The 18,884-nt window shown below is 51.7% G+C and overlaps 1 protein-coding gene across 1 annotated transcript; it reads left to right on the forward strand.

Moving 5' to 3' along the window:
* The first annotated feature begins 1,598 nt into the window (after positions 1–1,598).
* LOC142363990 (protocadherin alpha-2-like) lies at positions 1,599–9,040 on the forward strand. Its single transcript, XM_075441915.1, has 12 exons — positions 1,599–1,676; positions 1,748–1,822; positions 2,907–5,617; positions 6,197–6,253; positions 6,316–6,372; positions 7,198–7,273; positions 7,402–7,506; positions 7,653–7,719; positions 8,283–8,340; positions 8,397–8,425; positions 8,668–8,804; positions 8,966–9,040. The coding sequence occupies exons 1-12, from the start codon at positions 1,599–1,601 to the stop codon at positions 9,038–9,040; spliced, it is 3,525 nt and encodes a 1,174-aa protein (XP_075298030.1).
* The last annotated feature ends 9,844 nt before the right edge of the window (positions 9,041–18,884 follow it).

An 18,884-nucleotide genomic window follows, 5' to 3' on the forward strand; every position in this document is an offset into this window, starting at 1 on the left:
GTAGTTACATGGTACTGAAATGTCTACCATGTCCTTCCTTTGAGGTTATGCAGATCTCCCACCAGAGACCTTCACTTGTGCTGCTGCCTGATTGATGTAGAAACTGTGTTGGTGAGAGGGGATGAGATGCAGACTGTGAAATACTGTCTGATAAACCATTTCCTGCCTGTTTTGAGAAGGGTGTTGTGGGAGGGCAATGCTTCATTCTGCTATCCTTGTGTAGTGGTGGGCATCTACCAGGAGCTTCCACAGCCGTTGATGTTGCCATGATGGTTACTTGCTCCTCCTCAGGTGGGATTTGTGAGTGGATGTGATGAGGAGGAGGATGTAATCTGTGTGTGCTTGACTTGCTGTAGTTGTGCACTTGCACAGTCAGCCTCAGTTCAGATGCTGAGTCCCCTCGTCATGCTTAACTGAGATATGTGCACATACATGCCAAATCCTTCACAGCACGCCAGCTCTGGTTTTCTATGTAGAAATTCTCCCATCCAGTTGATATAGTGAGTGCGCTTGCACTTCAGCGTTTGGAGTGGTCCTCTCAAAGAATAAAATCTGTGTGGACTGAGAATGGGTTTCATTGCTGAGGCATGCTGTTGTGGTGGAGCAGTGTCTGGGTGTTGTGGCAGAAATCCTCTGAGCAGCATGGAGTATGGTTTGGGGCATCCATCACAGGGAGGGCAACTTCGAGTGGGGAGGAATCTGCTGTTATAAAATGCAGATGCCTTGTAGAACATGAACTGTGTCAGGCAGTTGACCATCAGTGTGGGGGATGGTTTTTCCAGTCTCCTGAGCTAAGGTTGTTGTTGAGAGAATGCCCTTAGCTTTCAGGTGTCCCTCCTGCTTCCACTGTGATAGAAGTGCATAAGGGAGCACTGCGCACTGTCTGGTGATTTCAAGACTTTTGCAGAAGGTGAGTCATTTTTTCTGTCCGTCTTCCCCAGAAATCTCTGATTATGTTAAGGGAAAATGTCCGTTAAAACCATTTCACCTCACCTGAAAATGTTTCATTTGTTTGTTTTTTTGTTTTTAATGGAGAAGCATCCGGTGATTGTACAGGTAAGTCACTCCTAGCTAAAGGAGATGTGTTTGAGAGACAGATGTACTTTTGCTCCTGTTCGGTCTTGGATTGAGCGTTGACTGGGTTGGGAGTAGGACTCGATGATCCTTATGGGTCCCAGCCAACTGGAGATATTCGACGATTCTATGATAGGACCAGCAAAGCACCACTGGCTGCTCTCATTCCTTTCTTGCTGCTTCCAGGCACAGTGTGAGCAAGTGAGAGCAAGCTTGAATGGAGGAGGGACTTTAATGCATTTCTTGGAATGGGTGTGTTGGGAGTTGAGGGGATGTTCTCAGTGAAAATGTCCGCGTGTTGCCTTTGTTGCTTTTGATGGGTGGCTCATGCTACATGAATGTGAAGTGTTCTGTTGGGACTAATACCCGTGGGTACCAAGATTCTTGCTGTGTTGTTCTGGCAGAGCATGCCTGCCTGAAAGGAGAAGCAAGAGCTTGGCATTCAGTGTGCAGGTGGAAATGAGTCCAGAGGAATAGCTCTTCACTGAGATACTTGACGAGTGGTTGGAAGCTGCAGTTGCCCCATGGCTTTTTTGCCTTCTTGGAGGATTGTGGTGCTGGGCTGTGATGGATTTGAGTTCTGGAATGAAAGACTCCCCTGGGTTGTTTGGACTCATTGTAGCCTTTTTGCATAGATGTCCAAGCACCTGGGGTTTGGGCTTGTGTTTCCTAGGGAGGTAGCTTCTTTTCCTTGAGAGGACAGGGGCTGAACAGTGTGGTCTTTCTCGGGAACGGGAGGGAAGAGGAGGTGCAGGGGAGTCTATGTGTCTTGCATAGACTGTAGGAAGGCAGAGAAGTTGTTCGTCATCTGGAGAGGTGGAAGGCAGCAGGAAAGAGGAATGAGTTCTTGCCAAAGGGCCCGTGTGTACTCCATGAGGAGACTGATGAAATTGTATAGAAAACAGTTTGTTTAAGGAGACAAAGCGAAGGCAAAGACAGAAGAAGAAGGGGAGGGGAGACAGGACAGGGAATGGAAGACGAGGAGAAGAAGGGGGAAGAAGAGAAGGAAGGAAAGAGCAACGCAGAGGAAGAGAAGCAAAGAACACGGAAGGAAGCAATACAAAAAAAAGGGAGAAAAAGGAGGAAACAATAAACGAGTTTACTAGGACGCACCGACACTCTTATGCGAGGAAAGAAAAAGAAAAAGAAGAGCAAGAAAATCGAAAGAGAGATTGTAGGAAGGAATGAAGCAAGGAAGTAATTAAAGAAGGAAGGAAGGCGACAAATAGGAGACAGAAAGAAAGAAAGTGCGAAGGAGATTACGAGCACGCAGCAACCTTACCTGTACTCGCTGAACGGAGCTGATATCTGACAGCCTCCCGCTTGATCACAACACCGCGCTCCGGCGCTGATGCCCCGTCATTAGCGCTGATGGCTGCGACTTTGATGGTGTCCGCCGCAGCGCCGGAGGCGACTGGGGTGCTGCCAGCAGGAATAAAGAAGAGAGGAGCCTGGAATGAAAAGGGAAAGAGGACTAAAGGATAGGGGACGGCAGGGCACGAAAGAAAAGGAAAAGGAAGAGAAGAAAGTAGGAAGAGAAGTGAGAAGGAGAGAAAAGAAAGATAATGGAAGGAAGGAAAAAACAGAAAAGCAAAAAGAAGGAGGAGGAAGGAAAGAAAGGAATCTGTGGAAATAGAGAACAAGTAAGCACGAAAAAGAAATGAAGGAAAGAGATGGAGGAAGAAGAAAAAAGAGGAAGAAGAAAAAAGAAGGAGAAAGAAGAAGGGAGAGGAAGGCAGAGGAGAGCGAGGAGGCGAGGAGCGCGGGGCCGGAGTGGCGGGCGAGAGCGGGGAGCGTGAGAGGCGTCGGAGCAGCACACGGTGTCGCTGCAGGCTCAGAAACGGCGGCGGAGCGGCGAGGCGGCCCCGCCCCGGTGCGGCGGAGAGCCCGGCTGTGAGCGCGGGGGGGCGGCGCGGGGCGGGCAGGAGAGCCGGTGCGTCCGGGCGGCGGCGGCGGCGGGGAGCCGTGCGGGGCCCTTGCGGGTGGCAGCGGCGGCGGCGATGTGCGCGTGGTGGGGAGCCGTGTTGCGGGTGCTGGTGCTGCAGGCATCCTGGGCGCTGGGCGGCGGGCAGGTGCGGTACTCGGTGCCGGAGGAAGCGAAAGTCGGGACGGTGGTGGGCCGTCTGTGGCAGGACCTGGGCCTGGAGGCGGGCGATGCGGAGGCACGGCGTCTGCGGCTGGTGGCGCAGGGCCGTCGGGCGAGCGTGGAGGTGAGCGAGGCGAGCGGGGCGCTGGTGGTGAGCTCGCGGCTGGACCGGGAGGAGCTGTGCGGGAAGAGCGCGCCGTGCGCCGTGCGCCTGGAGGTGCTGGTGGAGCGGCCGCTGCGCGTCTTCCACGTGGAGCTGGAGGTCACGGACGTCAACGACAACGCTCCGCTCTTCCCCGCCACCCGGAAAAACCTCAGTCTATCGGAGAACTCGCCTCCCGGGTCTGATTTCCCGCTGGAGGGCGCGTCGGATGCAGATATCGGAGCCAACGCGCAGCTCTCGTACACCCTCAGCCCCAGCGAGCATTTCGCTTTGGATTTACAAAAATTGAACCAGCGAAATGTTGTACCCGATCTTGTTTTAACGAAAGCGCTGGACCGCGAGACCCTGCCTGTGCACTGGTTGTTGCTGACGGCGAGCGACGGTGGCCGGCCGCCACTGACGGGCACGCTGGAGCTGTTGATCTCGGTGCTGGACGCCAACGACAACGCGCCCCAGTTCAACCAGTCGGTGTATAAAGTGCAGCTGCCGGAGAGCGCTGTGAAGGGGACGCTGGTGGTGAGGGTGAACGCCACGGATCCGGACGAGGGAATCAACAGCGAGGTGACCTACACGGCGAGCAACTTTATTCCCGTGAGTGGAAGAGATGTGATTACTGTCAATCCGAAGACGGGCGAGATCCGTCTCTCGGGCATGCTGGACTTTGAAGAAGTCAGTATATTTCATTTTCGCATTGAAGCGCGAGACAAGGGGACGCCCCCGCTGTTGGCGCACTGCAGCGTGGAGCTGGAGGTGCTGGACGTGAACGACAACGCGCCGGAGGTGTGGGTGACGTCGCTGTCGGTGCCGGTGCCGGAGGACGCGGCGGTGGGGACGGTGGTGGCGCTGCTGAGCGTGTCGGACCGGGACTCGGGGGCGAACGGGCGGGTGCGGTGCGCGGTGTGGCCGTCGTCGCCGTTCGGGCTGGTGGCGAGGTTCGCGGGCTCGTACTCGCTGGTGCTGCGGGAGGCGCTGGACCGGGAGCGCGTGTCGGAGTACGCGGTGGAGGTGCGTGCGGAGGACGGCGGGGCGCCGCCGCTGCGCGCCAGCCGCGGGTTGCGTGTGCCGGTGTCGGATGTGAACGACAACGCGCCGGCGTTCGCGCAGGCCGTGTACACGGTGCTGGCGCGGGAGAACAACGCGGCGGGTGCGGAGCTGGCGCGTCTGTGGGCGCGGGACCCGGACGAGGCGGGCAACGGGCGCGTGAGCTACTCGTTGGGGGAGGGCGGCGTCGGGGTGGCGTCTGTGGGCGGGGGGTGGCGGTCGGCGTCGAGCTACGTGTCGGTGGACGCGGAGAGCGGTCGGCTGTGGGCACTGCAGCCGCTGGACTACGAGGAGGTGCAGGTGCTGCAGTTCGAGGTGCGGGCGGTGGACGCGGGGGAGCCGCCGCTGTGCGGCAACGCCACGGTGCAGCTGTTCGTGGTGGACGAGAACGACAACGAGCCGTCGCTGCTGTCAGGCGTGGGCGGCGGGCCGGTCGTGGGGTCGTCGGGTGCGGGTTCGTCGGGTTCGGAGGCGCTGTGGGCGTGGGCGGCGTGGGGTGCGCCGGCGGGGCAGGTGGTGGCGAAGATCCGCGCGGTGGACGCGGACTCGGGCTACAACGCGTGGCTGCGCTACGAGCTGTTGGAGCCGCGGGGGAAGGGCGCGTTCCGCGTGGGGCTGTACAGCGGCGAGGTGAGCACGGCGCGGGCGCTGGAGGAGGCGGACGGCCCTCGGCAGAGGCTGGTGATCGTGGTGCGGGACCACGGGGAGCCGGCGCGCTCGGCCACGGCGACGCTGAGCGTGTCGCTAGTGGAGGGCACCGAGGCGGCGCTGGCGGCCGCGGGCTCGTCCGCGTCGTCGTCGTCGGGATCGGGGTCGGGGCTGCGTCCGGCGGCGGGCGCGGAGGGCGGCTCGGCGTCGGCGGCATCGGCGACGAACGTGTGGCTGGTGGTGGCCATCTGCGCGGTGTCGAGCCTGTTCGTGCTGGCGGTGGTGCTGTACGGGGCGTCGCGGTGGGCGCCGCGGGCGGCCGTGCTGTCGGGTCCCGGTCCGGCGACGCTGGTGTGCGCCAGCGAAGTGGGGAGCTGGTCGTACTCGCAGCGCCAGAGCCGGAGCCTGTGCGTGGCGGACGGCGCGGGCAAGAGCGACCTGATGGTGTTCAGCCCCAACCTCCCGCCGCCGCCCGGCGCCGCGGCGAAGGAGACGCAGCCGGAGGCGCCCGCTGTCCTGGACACGGTGAGTGGCCGTCCCTTTCTGGCCTCTGGCCCCTTCCCCCGACGCCCGTTGGTGCTTGTGGCGCTTGTGCCCCGGCCGTGGTCAGGCGCTGTTGGTAGCCGGGCTGAGCCCCCGTGTCCTGGTAGGGGTGTCTTGGCGGGTGCTTCAGGATGTTCATGGGCCCTTTGCACCTGGCTTTACGTCCTTGCCGGAGCGGCTCCTGCTTTATGGGAAAAATGAGGGAAAAGCAGTAGTTACCATCCGCAGCTGAGGGTTGCTGTTGTGGACGTGAGTTGTTCTCCCGTCAAATAAAATCACTGCTGATTGTGCTGAGAGATGGCCCGGCATCAGCTTTTCAGATGCTCCAGCTTGCTGGTGTGTAGCATTTCAATCCGAGCTTGCTGAAAGAGTGCAAAACAGTCAGGCTGTTGTGGTGACAGTCGCCCATGCACTATTTACAGCCTTTATTACCTTTGCTGAGTGTGCTGGTATTAGGTGGGGTTTCCTATGAAAAAGTTGTGCTCTTTGAATCTTCTCTGCAAAAGATCTGATGCCAGGTGACAACTGGGGCTACAAGGTTTTCTCTACCCGGGGAGAGAATAATTGTCTGGTTGCACCACCATGAGTCATTAATAAAGTAGGGAAGACTTAGTGGACTTTTGCTATGTTTTTTTTGCAAGTGTGTTGTTACTCTACCTAGTAGCACAAAGTGTTCAGGGAGAGGAGCAGGACTCAAGGTAAGTGTTAGGAATGGGAATTGTCTTGTTCTTTTTCTTTTCCTGCTTCGCTCTTTGGCCAGATTTTGGACTTGTGTTCCTGGCCAGAGAAGTAGTGTGAAATACACTGGCCTGTTTTGGTGGGAAATTTCAGCATTTGTATCAGCAGCCACATCATTTGAAAGCCCTAGAAATCTTATTTTCTGAAAAGAAAAAGGCAACCAACCAACCAACCAAAGAAAACCCCAGACAACAAAGAACTGCCCCTTCCCAAGAAAACTTAATATCAATTTCTCCTACACAGTCGATATCATATGTTGCCATGGTGTGCTCCTCAACATTTTGTATTTTTCTGTCAGAGTAGGAAATCAATGCCTCTGTGGGTTTTTTATGGTTCTCTCATTGAGGGGAAGGGTGAGGAAAAATGAGTCTGAGCCTTAAGATGGGAAAGTAAGCTATGACATGTTGCAGAGGTGAATGTCGCAGTAGCACCGAGTAGGGCTTGAGCATCTCCTGATATGAAAATGCGAAGCAGGATGCAACAGAGTGTTGTTTCCCAAGATCCATTGCATTCCTGGCCAGAGAAATGATGTGAGTTATGGTGGCCTGTTGTGATGTTGTTTGAGTATTTTCATCAGCAGCCACGCCCTTACAAAACACCTGGAAATCCTCTTTTTAGAAGAAAATAACCAAAACCCCAAAAGACACAAAGAACCCAGTACCAAATTCTTCTGCGCAGTAGATATCATTGGTGACAGTGTTTGGTTCGATCACATTTGTGTTGTTCTCTCGCAGCATGAATTCAGTGCCTGTTGCCTTTAGAGTTGTCCTGACAGCACCTCTATAAATAGCATTCCTCCCAGGTGTGCAACAGCTGAGATTGCTGAATCTCCAGGAGACTGTGAGGTGAATGTCTCAGTGGCAGTGGTGCACTGAGTATGGCCTGATGATTTCCTGATGTGAAGGGTGGCACTGGGCAGTGGGAAGACTCCTGTGAGGGAACCTGAAATCCTAGGGAGGACCATGGCCCATGTCTTCAGAGTGGGAGATGGAGTGCTTGTCTTGAGAATACATGTCCCCAGGTGGGGAGTGGAGGATGCCTAGAGGAAAGGATAAGGCCGTATGGGCACGGAGTGTTTGTCCCCAGAATCCTTTGCCATGTTCCCAAGAGTCTGGAGTTGGAGGCCTTCCTGATCTTGAGACAGTCACATGGTATAGAGATGCCCGCAATATCTTTTGAGGTTGCGAAGATCTCCCACCAGAGACAGTCCTTTGTGCTGCTGCCTGATTGATGTTGGAAATGTGTTGGTAAGAGTGGGTGAGATGCAGACTGCTGCATACTTTCTGATGAACGTTTGTGCTGCTGGTTTTGGAAAGGTGTTGTTGGAGGGTAGTGCTTCAATGTTCTGTCCTTGTGTAGTGGTGGGCATGTATAGCAGCTTCCACAGCCATTGGTGTTGCCCTGATGGAAAAATCTGATCAGATTTGTAAGGACACTTGAGGGGGTGGGTGTAATCTACTGCAGGTGGCTGCAGTTAGAGGTGATGTGTCATCTTGTCATTATTAACTTCTACAGACATGTGGACCTACATGTCAAACCCTGCACAGCAGCACACCTGGCTTGGAGTCCTTGCTGGAGCACCGCGGCTCTTGCTTTGAGGGAAAAATAAAGGAAAAGCAGTAGTTACCTTCCACAGTTGAGGGCTGCTGTTCTGGGTGTGGGAGTTTTTCTCCTGCAGAATGCATTTCCATCCGACCTTGCTGAAAGAGTGCAAAGCATGCAAGCTGTGGCAGTGACTGTCCTCTAGGTGCCCTTTCCCTCCTTATTACTTCTGCTGACTGCTGATCATGCTGGTATTAGGAGTATTTTCTGATCAAAAACTCTCCTCCTGTGCCTTGAATCTTCTCTGCAAATGATATGATGCCAAGTGACAGGTGAGAGTTCAAGATTTTGTCTCCCCATAGAGAGAAAAATTCTCTGCTTGTACTGCCAGACTCTTTAAGAAAGCAGAGCAGACATTGTGGACTTCTGATATGTTCTTTTTTCAAGTATGTTTTTTCCTGTACTTATCAGCTGAAAGTGTTCAAGGAGAGGAGTGTGACCCAAGGTAAGTCTTAGACATGGGAATTGACTTGTTCTTTTTCTGCCTCCTGTGTCCATCAGGATGTGGATTTGCATTCTTGTCCACAGAAGTAGCGTGAAAAAGAGTGGCCTGTTTAGATGTTCTTTCAGAATTTGCATCAGCAGCCACATTGTTTCAAAGCCCTAGAAATTTTTTCTGAGAGGAAAAGACAAAGAAGCAAACAACAACAAAAAAACCCCCTTGAAAACAAAGTGCTGTCCCTCCCCAACAAAACCCAAATCCACTTCTCCTAGACAGTTGGTATCATCTGTTAGGGTGCTGTGCTCATCAACATTTTGTTTTTTCTCTCAGAGCATGAAATCAATGCCATTGCCATTTCGAACTGTCCTGACATCAGCTGCAGCAGAAAGAGTATTGCTCCCAGTTCTGCCACATTTCCGTGTGAGATAGCTGAAGCATTGCCAGACATGGAGAGTCAGCAGCAGAGAGTCTGGCAGAGACCATGTATGTGATACCTCTGTGTGTTTTGTAAGGAAAAGTGAGACTGAGCCTTAAGATGGGAAAGGAAACTGTGGCGTGTTGCAGAGGTGAGCATGGCAGTGGCACAGAGTAGGGCCTGGGCACCTCCTGATATGAAAACATGATGCAGGATGGGAACAGTGTGTTCCTTCCAAAGGTGCACTCCCAGGGTCTGGAGTTGGAAGCCTTTGTGATCTTGAGATAGTTACATGATACTGAAACGCCCACAGTGTCTTTTGAGCTTCTGAGAATCTCCGAGCAGGGTCAGTAGGTTCTGCTGCTGCCTGCCTGATATGGGGAATGTTCTGGAAAAGAGCGGGTCCTACTCGCAGCGCCAGAGCCTGAGCCTGTGTATGGTGGACGGCATGGGAAATAGAGACTTGATGGTGTTCAGCCCCAAAGTCCCACCACCGCCTGGCACCGTGGTGAAGGAGATGCAGCTGGAGTCACCCGCTCTCCTGGACATGGTGAGCGGCTCTCCCTTTCTGGCCTCTCGACCCTTGGTGCTTGTGGCCGTTGTGTCCCGGCTGTGGTCAGGCGCTGTTGTTAGCCGGGCTGAGCCTCCGTGTCCTGGTGGGGGTGAGGGGGTCTTGGCAGGTGCTTGAGGATGTTCATGGGCACTTTGCATCGGCCTTGGCGTCCTTGCCAGAGTACCATGGTTCTTGCTCTGCGGGGAAAAAATAAAGGAAAATCATCAGTTACCGTGTGCAGCTGAGGGTTACTGTTCTGAGTGCGAGTTTTTCTCCTGCAGAATACATTTCCATCCGAGCTTGGTGGAAGAGTGCAAGACATGCAAGCTGTGGTGGTGACAGCATAAATCTTCTTTTCTGAAAGGAAAAGACAGAGAAGCAAACAAAAGAACCCTGGGAAACAAAGAACCTCCCCTCCTCAGCAAAACCCACATCAAATTCTACACAGTCAGTATCATCCGTGAGGGTACTGTGCTCATCAACAGTTTGGTTTTCCTCTCAGAGTATGAAGTGAATAGCATTAACTTTTAGAGCTATCCCGACGTCATCTTTAGAAAGAGTATCACTCCCAGGTCTGCCATGTTTTTTTCTGAGGTAGATGAATGATTGCCAAACATGAAGTGTCAGCTGCAGAGACTCTGCTGGGCACTGAGTATCTGTATATACATACAGCCTGTGTGTTTTCTTATGGTGCTGTCATTGCTGGGAAGGGTCTGCAAAATCTGGGTTGAGCCCTGAGGTGGAAAGGAAAGTGTGGCAAGTTGTTAGAGGTGAAGGTGGCAGTGGCACTGAGTAGGGCCCAGACATGTCCTGATGTGAAGGGTGAGCTTGAGCTTGACTTGTCTGAGGGAGCCGGATATCCTTGGGAAGGCCATGGGCGATATCATAAGACAAAAACGGGAGATGATCTGCTTGTCTTGGGAACGCATGTCCCAGAGTTTGGAATGGAGGAATCCTAGAGGAAAGCATGAGGCAGGATGAGCACAGATTTTTTGTTGCTGGGATCCACTCCCAGGCTCTAAGGTGTCTGGATTTAGAGGCCTTCCCAATGTTGAGATAGTGTTGAAATGCCCACAATGTCTTTTGAGGTTATGAAGACCTCCCACTAGAGAATCGCTCGTGCTGCTGCTTGCCTGCTGTAGGGAATGTGCTGGTAAAGAGGGGGTGAGATGTAGACTGCTGAATACTGTCTGATGAACGTTTTTGCTCCTGTGTTGGGAAAAGTGTTGTGGGAGAGTAGTGCTGCAGTGTGCTGCGCTTGTGTAGTGGTGGGCCTCTCTAGCAGCTTCCACAGCTGTTGATGCTGGCATGATCATAGAGTCATAGGATGGTTTGGATTGGAAGGGATCCTAAAATCATCTAGCTCCAACCGCCCTCCAATGAGCTGCGACATCTTCCACTAGATCAGGTTTCTCAAAGCCCCATCCAGCCTGCCCTTTCACACTTCCAGGGATGGGGCATCCACAACTTCCCTGCGTAACTTGTCCTAGTGTCTCACCCCCATCACAGTAAAGAATTTCTTCCTAATTTCTAAACTGAAACTGTCCTCTTTCATTTAAAATCGTTACCCCTCGTCCTATCACTACACTCCCTGACAAAGAGTCTCTGCTCATCTTTCCTGTAGACCCCCTTTAAGTAGTGGAAGGCTGCTCTAAGGTTCTCTCCGGAGCCGTCTCTTCTGTAGACTGAAGAACCCAAGCTCTCTCAGGCTGTCCTCATAGGGGAAGTGCTCCAGCACCCTGATCATCTTTGTGGCTTTCCTCTGGATGCGCATAAGAAAGCCCATGTCTTTCTTATTCTGTGTACCCCAAAGCTGAACACAGTACTTCAGGTGGGGTGTCACAAGAGCAGAGTAGAGGGGAAGAATGCCCTCCCTCGAGCTGCTGGCCACACTTCTTTTGATGCAGTCCAGGATGATTGGCTTTCTGGGCTGTGAGCAGACATTGCCTGTTCATATTCAGGTTTCATCCACCAATACCCCCAAATACCTTCTCCACAGGGCTACTCTCAATCCACTCATTGCCCAGCCTGTATCCATGTTTGGAATTGCCCTGACCCAGGTGTAGGTCCTTGCACTTGGCCTTGTTGACCTTCATGAGGTTTGCACAGCCCCACCTCTGTAGCCTGTCATGGTCCCTGTGAATGACATCACTTCCCATGTCATTGTAACCTGTCTTCTCAGGTTACAATGAGCTTGGTATCATCTGCAAACTTGCTGAAGGTACACTCAATCCCCCCCATGTCCCGACAAAGTTGTTAAATCGTGCTGGTCCCAGTGAGGACTGCTGAGGGACACCACTCATCACTGATCTCCACCTGGACATCGAGCCACTGACCACAACTCTTTGAGTGCAACCATCCAGCCAATGCCTTTTCCACCCAATGGTGCACCCCTCAAATCTATTCCTCTCTGTTTTAGAGACAAGGATGTTGTGCGAGACTATCAAATGCTTTGCAGAAGTCTAGTTACATGATGTTAATCATCTTCCCTTATCCAACAATGTGATAATCCTGTCATAGAAGGCCACCAAATTTGTCAGGCACAATTTGCTGCTAGTGAAGCCATGTTGGCTGTCAGCAGTCACGTCGCTGTTTTCCATGTACCTTAGGATAGTTTCCAGGAGGATCTGCTCCATGATCTTGCTGGGCATAGAGGTGAGACTGACTTGCCTGTAGTTCTGTGGGTGTTCCTTGTGTCCCCTTTTAGAAATGAAGGTTAGGTTTCCCCTTTTTCAGTCAGTGGGAACTTGAGCAGTCTGCCACGACTTGTCAAAGATGATGGATAGTGGCTTAGCAACTTCATCTACTGGTTCCCTCAGGGCCGTCAGATGCTTCTCATGAGGTCCATGGACTTGTGCACATTCAGGTTCCTTAGATGGTCTCCAACCTGATCTTCCCCTACGGCGGGCGGTACTCCGTTTTCCCAGCTGAGGTGTGCTGTTCCAGCTGTGAGTTGTTCCACCATAGAACCAGCATGGCTTCACCAAGAGCAGGTCCTGCCTGACCAACCTAGTGGCCTTCTATGATGGAGTGACTGTGTCGGTGGAAAGGGGAAAAGCAGTGGATGTCATCTGTCTGGACTTCTGTAAAGCCTTCAACACAGTCCCCCGCAACATCCTTCTCTTTAAATTGGGGAGATACAGATTTGGTGGGTAGACTGTTCAGTGCATAGAAATTGGTTGAATGGTCACAGCCAGAGGGCAGTGGTCAACATCTTGCTGTCCAAATGAATACGAGTGACAAGTGGTGTCCCCCAGGGGTATGTGCTGGCAGCGGTGCTGTTAAATATCTTCATTAATGACACAGGGAGTGGGATTGAGTGTACCCTCAAGAACTTTGCAACTGGTACCAAACTGAGCAATACAGTTGACACACCAGAAGGATGGGATGCCATGCAGAGGGACCTGGAGAAGCTGGAGAGGTGGACCTGTGTGAACCTTGTGATGTTCAACAAGGCCAAATGCGGGGTCCTGCACCTTGTTTGGGGAAACTCCCAATATCATACAGGCTCGGGGATGAAGGGATGGATCACAGCCCTACCGAGAAGGACTTGTGGGTACTGATGGATGAAAAGCCGGACATGAGCTGACAACGTACTCTCGCAGTCCAGAACACCAACTGTACTCTGGGCTGCATCAAAAGTAGCGTGGCCAGCAGGTCAAGGGAGGTGATTCTGAGGCTCTATTGTGCTCTGGTGAGACCTCACCAGGAGTCCTGCTGCCAGCTCTGGAGCCCTCATCACAAGAAGGACGTGGTACTGTTGGAGAGGGTCAGAGGAAGGCCACAAAAATGATCAGAGGGATAGAGCTCATCTGCTATGAGGAAAGACTGAGAGAGTTGGGATTGTTCAGCCTGGAGAAGAGAAGGCTGGAGGGAGACATTATTGTAGCTTTTCAGTACTTAAAGGGAGCCTACAGAAAAGATGGGGATAATCTATTTATCAAGGCCTGTTGTGACAGGACAAGCAATAAGGATTTTAAACTCAGGGAGGGTAGATTTAGACTGGATATAAGGAAGAAATGCTTTACAGCAAGGGAATTGAAACACTGGAATGGGTTGCCCAGAGAGGTAGTGCAGGCCCCATCCCTGGAAGCATTCAAGGCCAGGTTTTACAGGGCTCTGAGTAAACTGTTCTGGTTAAAGATGTCCCTGCTCACTGCAGGGGCTTTGGGCTAGATGACCTCTAAAGGTCCCTTCCAACCCAAAGCATTCTGCATCTCTGTGAGACTAAAATTAATGCCAATTGTGAGGAGAGGTGCCACGATCTGAGCTTTTGAGATACTCTTGCTTCCAGAGCATTTCTTGTCTAAAACTCTGTCCTCGTCCTCTTTGATTCTCCTGCAGAAGAGACATGATGCAAAGGTACCATTGGGACTTCAGGGATTTCTCTACATGTGATGCAGTTTCTCCATTGTGGTTGGCCCACCAGAGTCGCTATGAAAGTAGGGATGGCAATATGGACTTTTCCTATGTTGTTTTTCCAAGTATGTTGTAACTGTAGCTCACAGTAGAAAGTGTTCAGGCAGCGGAGTCTGACCCAAGGTACATGTTAGAAATGGTCATTTCCTTTTCTTACTTCCCCTTTTCCCCAGGCTGTGGACTGCATTCCTTGTCAGTGTAGTGCCATGTGATACACTGGCCTGTTCTGATGTTCTTTCATTATTTCCATCAGCAGCGACAACCTTAAAGAATCCTTGTTGACCTTCTTTTCAACAACAGCAACAAATTCCTGAATTTGTCTTACAAATTAGATATCATCCATTACAGTGCTGTGCTCGTAAGCATTTGGGTTATGCTCTTATAGCATGAAATCAATGGCCATTGCCACTAGAGCTGTCCCGACGCCATGGGTTTATGAAGGGCATATCCTGCTTGACTAAGCTGGTCTCTTTCTATGAGAAGATGACCCGCTTAGTGGATGAGGGAAAGGCTGTGGATGTTGTTTACCTGGGTGTCAGTAACGCCTTTGTCACCCTATCCCACAGCATTCTTCTGGAGAAACTGGCTGCTCCTGGCTTGGACAGGTGTACTGTTTGCTGGGTAAAATTCTGGCTGGATGGCTGGTCCCAGAGTGGTGGTGAATGGACTTAAATCCAGTTGGCAGCTGGTCACAAGTGGTGTTACTCAGGGCTCAGGATCGGGGCCATTTCACCTTTATCAGTGGTCAGGATGAGGAGATCAAGTGCACATTGATCTGCTTGAGGGTAGAGAGTCTCTTCTGAGGGGTGTGGACAGGTGGGATCTATGGGCCGAGGCCGACTCTATAAGATTGAACAAGGCTAAGTGCTGGGTCCTGCACATGGGTCAGAAAGTCCCATGCAATGCTACAGGCTTTGGGAAGAGTGGCCGGAAAGCTGGCCATTGGAAAAGGACTTGGGGGTGCTGGTCGACAGCCAGCTGAATATGAGGCAGCAGTGTGCCCAGGTGGCCAAAGTGGCCAATAGTATGCTGGCTTGTGTCAGAAATAGTGTGGCCAGCAGAACTAGGGAAGCGATCACCCCTTTGTACTCAGCACTGGTGAGGCCGCACCTTGAGTACTGTGTTCAGTTTTGGGCCCCTCACTGCAAGAAAGACATGGAGGCGCTGGAGCATGAGGAAAGAAGGGTGACGAAGCTGGTGAAGGGTCTGGAGTGCAAGTCCTATGAGGAGCTGCTGAGGGAACTAGGGTTGTTTTGTCTGGAGAAAAGGAGGGTGAAGGGAGTTCTCTAAAATTAAGTGAAAGGAGGTTGGAACGAGGTGGGTGTTGGTCTTTTTTCCACAGCAGCAAGTGACCGGATGAGAGGAAATGGCCTGGAGTTGTTCCAGGGGAGTTTTAGATTGCGTATTAGGAAACATTTCTTCACGGGAAGGGTTGTCAAGCATTGGAACAGGCTGCCCAGGGAAGTGGTTGAGTCAACATCCCTGGAGGTATTTAAAAGATGTAGTGCTTAGGGACATTGATTTAGTGGTGGACTTGGCAGTGTGAAGTGAAAGGTTGGACTCGATGGTCTCGAGGGTCTTTTCCAACGTAAATATTTCTATGATTTTATGACCATCTTTGGAAATAGTATTGCTCCCAAGTGTGTAGCATTTTGATCTGAGATTGCTGAAGCATTGCCAAACATGAAGTGTCAGCTGCAGAGGGTCTGCTGGACACCAGGCAGGCGATCGGATATGTATGTTTTTCCATGGTGGTCTCATTGATGTAAGGGTCTGCAAAAGCTGGGGTGAAAAGAAACAGTGGTATATTCATGGAGGTGAATGTGGCAGTGGCACTGAGTAGTGCTGGGCATGTCCTGATATGAAGGTGACCTTGAGCAGTGAGAAGATTTGTCTGAGGGAGCTGGAAATCCTCAGGAAGAGCACGGGCCATGTCTTCAGCCAAGAGTGGGAGGTGATCTGCTTGTCTTGAGAGTGCATTTCCCAGTGAGTGGGGAGTGGAGGATGCCTCGGGGCAAGCATGAGGCAGGAAGGGCATGGAGTGCTCCTGCCCAGGTTCTTTTCCCAGGCACCAAGGGTCCGGAGCTGGAAGCCTTCTGAATCTTGAGGTAGTTACATGGTACTGAAATGTCCACCATGTCCTTTGAGGTTATGCAGATCTCCCACCAGAGACCTTCACTTGTGCTGCTGCCTGATTGATGTAGAAACTGTGTTGGTGAGAGGGGATGAGATGCAGACTGTGAAATACTGTCTGATAAACCATTTCCTGCCTGTTTTGAGAAGGGTGTTGTGGGAGGGCAATGCTTCATTCTGCTGTTCTTGTGTAGTGGTGGGCATCTACCAGGAGCTTCCACAGCCGTTGATGTTGCCATGATGGTTACTTGCTCCTTCTCGGGTGGGATTTGTGAGTGGATGTGATGAGGAGGAGGATGTAATCTGTGTGTGCTTGACTTGCTGTAATTTTGCACTTGCACAGTCAGCCTCAGTTCAGATGCTGAGTCCCCTTGTCATGCTTAACTGAGATATGTGCACATACATGCCAAATCCTTCACAGCATGCCAGCTCTGGTTTTCTATGTAGAAATTCTCCCATCCAGTTGATACAGTGAGTGCGCTTGCACTTCAGCGTTTGGAGTGGTCCTCTCAAAGAATAAAATCTGTGTGGACTGAGAATGGGTTTCATTGCTGAGGCATGCTGTTGTGGTGGAGCAGTGTCTGGGTGTTGTGGCAGCGATCCTCTGAGCAGCATGGAGTATGGTTTGGGGCATCCATCACAGGGAGGGCAACTTCGAGTGGGGAGGAATCTCCTGTCTGAAAAAGGAGATGCTGTATTTAACATGAACTGTGTCATTGGCGAAGAACTGGAGAAAGTCTGCTTAGGAAATGTCTCATTTCCCAGGGCTTGGGATAGAGGATTCCAGTAGAAAACCTTGGGCAGATGCCGGGGTACACAGGATGCTTGCCTGGGATCCTGTCAGGAGCTCCAGAAGTCCTGCATATCCTCATGCCTTTGTGTTGCGTGTGCTAATTCAGCCAGATGTGAAGAGATCTGCCATACTCAGCTTTGATCACTTGTTTTTGACGGGGAACGGTGTTGGTGAAACGGAAGCTTTTCCAAATCTCAGTCAAGTTTGGCCAGCCTTCTCTGAATCTCTCCTTGGTTATCTTTCTGCTATTAGTCTTTCTAGGGAGTGCTGTATGTATTCAAGAAGCTTTTTTTCTTCTCTCACCTTGGCAATATGTTGGTAACGGTGGATGAAACGCAGACTGCTGAATTTTGGCATCTTTCAGGTGGCAGAGTTCAGGCAGTTGGCCGTCAGTGTGGGGGATGGCTTTTCCAGTCTCCTGAGCTAAGATTGTTGTTGAGAGAATGCCCTTAGCTTTCAGGTGTCCCTCCTGCTTCCGCTGTGATAGAAGTGCATAAGGGAGCACTGCGCACTGTCTGGTGATTTCAAGACTTTTGCAGAAGGTGCGTCATTTTTTCTGTCCATCTTCCCCAGAAATCTCTGATAAAGTTAAGGGAAAATGTCCCTTAGAACCATTTCACCTCACCTGAAAATGTTTTGTTTGTTTGTTTTTAATGGAGAAGCATCCGGTGATTGTACAGGTAAGTCACTCCTAGCTAAAGGAGATGTGTTTGAGAGACAGATGTACTTTTGCTCCTGTTCGGTCTTGGATTGAGCGTTGACTGGGTTGGGAGTAGGACTCGATGATCCTTATGGGTCCCAGCCAACTGGAGATATTCGACGATTCTATGATAGGACCAGCAAAGCACCACTGGCTGCTCTCATTCCTTTCTTGCTGCTTCCAGGCACAGTGTGAGCAAGTGAGAGCAAGCTTGAATGGAGGAGGGACTTTAATGCATTTCTTGGAATGGGTGTGTTGGGAGTTGAGGGGATGTTCTCAGTGAAAATGTCCGCGTGTTGCCTTTGTTGCTTTTGATGGGTGGCTCACGCTACATGAATGCGAAGTGTTCTGTTGGGACTAATACCTGTGGGTACCAAGATTCTTGCTGTGTTGTTCTGGCAGAGCATGCCTGCCTGAAAGGAGAAGCAAGAGCTTGGCATTCAGTGTGCAGGTGGAAATGAGTCCAGAGGAATAGCTCTTCACTGAGATACTCGACGAGTGGTCGGAAGCTGCTGTTGCCCCATGCTTTTTTTGCCTTCTTGGAGGACTGTGGTGCTGGGCTGTGATGGATTTGAGTTCTGGAACGAAAGACTCCCCTGGGTTGTTTGGACTCATTGTAGCCTTTTTGCATGGATGTCCAAGCACCTGGGGTTTGGGCTTGTGTTTCCTAGGGAGGTAGCTTCTCTTCCTTGAGAGGACAGGGGCTGAACAGCGTGGTCTTCCTCTGGAAGGGGAGGGAAGAGGAGGTGCAGGGGGAGTCTATGTGTCTTGCATAGACTGTAGGAAGGCAGGGAAGTTGTTCGTCATCTGGAGAGATGGAAGGCAGCAGGAAAGAGGAATGAGAGTTCTTGCCAAAGGGCCCGTGTGTACTCCATGAGGAGATTGATGAAATTGTATAGAAAACAGTTTGTTTAAGGAGACAAAGCGAAGGCAAAGACAGAAGAAGAAGGGGAGGGGAGACAGGACAGGGAATGGAAGACGAGGAGAAGAAGGGGGAAGACGGGAAGGAAGGAAAGAGCAACGCAGAGGAAGAGAAGCAAAGAACACCAAAGGAAGCAATACAAAGAAAGAAGGGAGAAAAAGGAGGAAACAATAAACGAGTTTAATAGCATGCACTGGCACTCTTATGCGAGGAAAGAAATAGGGAAAGTAGAGCAAGAAAATCGAAAGAGAGATTGTAGGAAGGAATGAAGCAAGGAAGTAATTAAAGAAGGAAGGAAGGCGACAAATAGGAGACAGAAAGAAAGAAAAAAAGTGCGAAGGCGATTACGAGCACACAGCAACCTCACCTGTAGTCGCTGAACGGAGCTGATCCCTAACAGCCTCCCCCTTGATCAGAGCACTGCGCTCCGGCGCTGATGCCCCGTCATTAGCGCTGATGGCTGCGACTTTGATGGTGTCCGCCGCAGCGCCGGAGGCGACTGGGGAGCTGCCAGCAGGAATAAAGAAGAGAGGAGGATGGAATGAAAAGGGAAAGAGGACTAAATGATAGGGCACGGCAGGGCACGAACGAAAAGGAAGAGAAGAAAGTAGA

This window comes from Opisthocomus hoazin, chromosome 23, assembly GCF_030867145.1.
Source record: "Opisthocomus hoazin isolate bOpiHoa1 chromosome 23, bOpiHoa1.hap1, whole genome shotgun sequence".
NCBI classification, from domain to species: Eukaryota; Metazoa; Chordata; class Aves; order Opisthocomiformes; family Opisthocomidae; genus Opisthocomus; species Opisthocomus hoazin.